General features: G+C 40.4%; 1 protein-coding gene across 1 annotated transcript; it reads left to right on the forward strand.

Moving 5' to 3' along the window:
- The first annotated feature begins 2788 nt into the window (after positions 1-2788).
- On the forward strand, positions 2789-3598 carry LOC145127398 (uncharacterized). Its single transcript, XM_079062603.1, has one exon. The coding sequence runs from the start codon at positions 2789-2791 to the stop codon at positions 3596-3598; it is 810 nt and encodes a 269-aa protein (XP_078918729.1).
- Positions 3599-5410: the final 1812 nt, after the last annotated feature.

Below are 5410 nucleotides of genomic sequence, written 5' to 3' on the forward strand. Positions count from 1 at the left end.
TTTTGGTTATTTTTCTCCTTTACCGGGTGCTTTCCAGTGTTTTGAGCTTATTTGCATGATTTATCGAAGACTATTTCATTGGAGTTATGGAAGGAGTGCGAGACTTTTGGAAGCTTCCGGTTTGCCTATGGACTTGAAGTGGTGTGATTGGGCATGTTGTCAAGATAATCAAAGGAGCAAGTTGGGCTTAATTTCTGAGCGAGAATGATGATGAGGCGACACAGACTCGAGCTATGGAAGATTGAAGGAGCATTTGACCAATCATTGGAGGCTTTGGAATGGCACAATTGGGCTCTCAAGAGTTATGCATGTGCGCTGAAGTGTGAATGAGAAGATTGGGCTAGATTGTATTTTAAATGGCCCAAGTCCCACAATCAACGAGACCCACGCGGTGCGCGTGGACCCATCCGCGGTCCGCGTGAATCGTGCTGAATTGATCCTGGGTTGTGACTTGTTGACTCTATTTGTGGAAAGTTGGTGGGTAGCTTTTGTGCAACTTTTTGAATCCAGAAATGAGCCTTATTTGCTGGAGATTGGAGGCATTATTCTCATCCAACACTTGGAGAAAACCACTCTTTTGCTCTCAAGAACATTGGAGAAGAAGTTGAAGAATTGAAGATTGGTGTTATTTTCTTTCCATCTTGCACTTAGAAGAATGTTTGGTACCACTAAACTTTCTTGTATTTCCTTTATTTTGGCCATGCTTGGCTAGATTTTCACTTGGTTGATTAGGGTTTAATCCCATGGATGATTGGTTGTTTTGAAGACTATTATTACCTTGTGTTTGAAGTTTATGTAAATGTTGTCTAGTTAAACTTCTTGTTATGTTTGTTTATCTTTGATAATGAGCTTGGATGAGTGAACATATATTTTTGTTGATCAATTTCTTGGTTAAGTAATGGACTTTGAGGTTGGTAAGCAACAAATGGTTTATATGTTTGTTTTCGTTTCATTTAAACCATGGGAATGTTTCCTCCATAATGATAATGTAAGCATTTGATTATCTTATGGATTTGGTGACTCTTAGAACTCAAAGCTAATTTATTTTCACAAGATTATATGCTTCATTGATTTTGTGACTTTAATTAAGGGAATGTGCTAGAGCTTCTCTAATCATTTTAATATCTAAGAAGAGTTGAGGTAATTTGTGCTTATGAATTGCTATAGCCAAGTTAAACCAATTCACAAGTGTTACTCCATTTAGTCTAATGATAAGTCAACCATGTCATCCATGAGGAGTATCCCAAAATCAACCAATTTCACTTCATTGAATTTAATTAAATCTTTTACTTGTTTACTTGTCATATTTACATTCTAGCTAGTTTTAATTTCGTCAAACAGTCAAAAAGTATTAAACCCCCTGTTTTACTTTTACTTTTGTTTTACAAGTACTTGAACGAGTGATTTACATAGAGATTTAAATTGAGCCAAACTCCATGGATACGATCCCTTTACCACTGTACATTATTTTAGTGTGTAATATTTGGGGTATTTATTTTGTTGGCCTCGGCAACCACCAAATTTTGGCGCCGTTTCCGGGGATTGGTTTATTTTTAATAAATTTGTTTCTCTATGCCCAGATCTCAGCATACAGGTGACTTGATTTACAACACATTATCGAACCAATTGCAATGGCGGACGAAGGAGAAGTTCCCGAAAGAACTTTGAGGCAAATGATGGAAACCGATGTTACACAAACTCCAACCGGTAGCAATTACCCGGTTTTGGAAGGAAGTTCAGAATTGAAGTCAAGTTTAGTCCATCACCTCCCAACTTTTCATGGATTGGAGAATGAAGATCCACATAAGCACTTGAAGATGTTCCGCATTATTTTCGCTAGCATGAAGCCACAAGGGTCAACCGATGACCAAATCAATCTAAGGGCATTCCCCTTTTCATTGGCCGATAGAGCAAAGGATTGGTTATTCTATCTTCCCCCGGGGTCAATCAACTCATGGACCGCTATGGCAAGAGCTTTTCTTTACAAGTTCTATCCCGCTTCAAGAGTCTCAAGTCTTAGAAATGAGATTTGTGGAATCCGCCATGGTCAAAATGAGACTTTCCATGATTATTGGGAGCGGTTCAATAACTTGTGCTATAGTTGCCCACAACACCAAATCCCGGAGCAACTCCTTATTCAACACTTCTATGAGGGATTGCTACCAATGGAGAGAAGACTAGTTGATGCCTCAAGTGGTGGAGATGTCTTTAGCAAAACTCCACAACAAACAAGACAACCTTCAACACCATAGCCGCAAATTCTCAACATTTTGGCCCTCGCCAATACATGAAGAGAGAAGCTTAACAAAAAGTCAATGAAGTGGGGGCATCAAATCTCAAGTCTCAAATCAAAGATCTAACCTACGAATGGCTTGTGGAATATGTGCAACAATGGGACATCCTACGGATATGTGTCCCATTCTTCAAGAAGATGCGGAACATGTAAATGCCACGGGAGAGTTCCAAAACTACCACACCAAGCCATCCAGTTATAAAAAATTCATATAATTCGAGTTGGAAGCCAAATCCCAACATGAGCTACAACCCAAGACCATTGCCTCAAAATGCATTGGTTAGACCATCTTATCCACCACCACAACCTCATTACCAACACCCTCAACCACATTATCAACCCAAACCGCACCCTCCACATCATCATCAACAACCCTCTCAATCCCAACCAAGTAGCTCCGGAATGTCTCTCGAAGACATTGTCAAATCCATAGCCACTAGTACTCAACAATTCCAAAAATAAACAAGGACTAGTATCTCCAACCTTGAAGCACAAATGGGAGATATATTTACATCCATAAGCAAGTTGGAGTCCCGTGGTAAACTCCCTTCTCAAACCGAAAAGAACCCAAATGTCAATGTGGTGACCTTGAGAAGTGGCAAACAAACCAGAGAGATTAGTTCAGAGAAGAAGCCAAGGGATGAAGAGGAAGAAATAGAAGTTATTCCCATTGAAGAATCTATAATCAAGGACGATGCACAAGCGGGAGTCCCAAGGAAGTCTATCCCTCTAGTAACTCCAATAGCCACTCAACTGCCGTTCCCCTCTCGACTTGCAACTTCAAAGAAGAAAATGGAGGAGAAAGAGATTTTGGACACCTTTCGAAAGGGGGAAGTAAATATCCCTCTACTTGATGTAATCAAGCAAATACCTAGGTATGCAAAGTTTTTGAAAGAACTTTGTACCAACAAGAGGAAGTTGAAGGGAAATGAGAAAAATTCTATGAATGAAAACGCATCCGCGGTTTTACAAAGGAAGCTTCCACCTAAGTGTAAAGATCCGAGAATGTTTACGGTTCCTTGCAAGATAGGAGATGTCACTTTTAGTAGTGCCATGCTTGACCTTGGTGCTTCTATTAATGTCATGCCCTATTCGGTGTATGAATCATTGAATGTTGGTCCTTTAAGTGAAACCGGTGTCATAATCTCTCTTGCGGATAAGTCAAGTGTCTTTCCTAGAGGTGTTCTGGAAGATGTCCTAGTACAAGTAAACCAATTGGTCTTCTCGGCGGATTTCTACGTGATTGATCTAGATGAACAAGTGTCCTCAAAGTCGGGTATATTCTACTTGGGAGACCATTTTTGAAGACGGCTAGAACGAAGATTGATGTGTATGCGGGAAGCTTAACGATGGAGTTTGATTGGGAGACAATAAGTTTTAACATCTACGATGCTATGAGATATCCTAGTGATCTTTCATCTTTGTGTTTTGTTGATGTTATTGAACCATTAACCCAAGAGTTGTTCGAGTTCTAATGGTGACATGTTGGAGATGGTTTTGAGCAAATGATTTGATTGTGGAAAATTAGCCAAGAAGTTGAAGCTCTACTCACTAGACCCCGAAGTTGAAAGATTGGTTAACAATTTCGAGATCAAGAAAACCACTCAATTTAGTGTGAAGAAAATTGAATGACCTCAAACTAACACGAGATTGCCACCCTCCCTTGTTCAAACACCGAAATTAGAATTGAAGGTCCTTCCTCAACATTTGAAGTATGCGTACTTGGGAAACAACGAGACTCTTCCGGTCATCATTTCAACTCACTTAACCGAATTCGAAGAAGAGCAACTTCTCAAGGTGTTAAAGGAGCATAAAGAATCCATGGGTTGGACGATTGCAGATATCAAAGGGTTGAGCCCCTCCACTTGTATGCACAAGATCTTGATGGAGGATGAATGCAAGCAGGGTCGGGACGTGCAAAGAAGGTTGAACCCGCCAATGATGGAAGTGGTCAAGAAAGAGATTTTGAAGCTCCTTGATGCGGGGATGATCTATCCGATCTCGGATAGTAAGTGGGTGAGTCCGGTGCAAGTAGTGCCAAAGAAGACATGAATCACAGTTGTCGAGAACAACAAAGGTATGATGGTTCCCACCCGTGTGCAAAACGGGTGGAGAGTATGTATTGACTACCGAAAACTCAATGCTAGCACACGAAAAGATCATTTCCCGTTACCTTTCATTGACCAAATGTTAGAAAGGTTGACCGGGAAATCCCATTATTGTTGTCTAGACGGGTACTCCGGTTTTCACCAAATCCCGGTGGCACCGGAAGACCAAGAAAAGACAACATTTACATGTCCATTTGGCACTTTTGCATACCGGAGAATGCCATTCGGATTATGTAACGCCCCGGCTACTTTCCAACGTTGCATGGTTAGTATCTTTTCGGAGTATGTTGAAAATATAATCGAAGTTTTCATGGACGATTTTACGGTATATGGCAACTCCTTTCAAGAGTGTTTGACCAATCTCACCAAAATTTTGAAAAGATGTATTGAAACAAATTTGGTTTTAAATTTTGAAAAATGCCATTTTATGGTGAGTCAAGGACTTATTTTGGGTCTCATTGTGTCAAAGAAAGGAATTGAGGTAGATAAGGCCAAGATAGATGTTATTCAAGGCTTATCTTACCCGACTTGTGTTCAGGAAGTTCGTTCTTTTTTGGGCCATGCAGGTTTCTACCGGAGATTCATCAAATATTTTTCAAATATAAGAAGACCAATGTGCCAACTATTGCAAAAGGATGTTGATTTCGAGTTCAATGAGGCGTGCAAAGAAGCTTTCGACAAGCTCAAATAGTTGCTTACATCCGCCCCCATCATGCAAACACCAAATTGGAACCTCCCCTTTGAGATCATGTGTGATGCAAAAAACTATGCAATAGGCGCCGTTTTGGGTCAAAAGAATGGAAGAGCCTCCCATGTGATCTACTATGCATCGAGGACACTAGACAATGCTCAAAGCAACTACTCCACCACGGAGAAGGAGTTATTGGCCATAGTGTTCGCTTTGGAGAAGTTTAGGCAATATCTACTTGGCACCAAAGTTATTGTGTATTCGGATCACGCGGCTCTCAAGTACTTAATGACAAAGGAAGATGCAAAGCCAAGACTCATC

This window comes from Lactuca virosa, chromosome 7 (assembly GCF_052849685.1).
Source record: "Lactuca virosa cultivar CGN04683 chromosome 7, Lactuca_virosa_CGN04683_v6, whole genome shotgun sequence".
In the NCBI taxonomy this organism is placed as follows: Eukaryota; Viridiplantae; Streptophyta; class Magnoliopsida; order Asterales; family Asteraceae; genus Lactuca; species Lactuca virosa.

Coding starts and splice junctions, on each gene's coding strand:
- LOC145127398 (XM_079062603.1), top strand. CDS start 2,789: ATGGGAGATATATTTACATCCATAAGCAAGTTGGAGTCCCGTGGTAAA.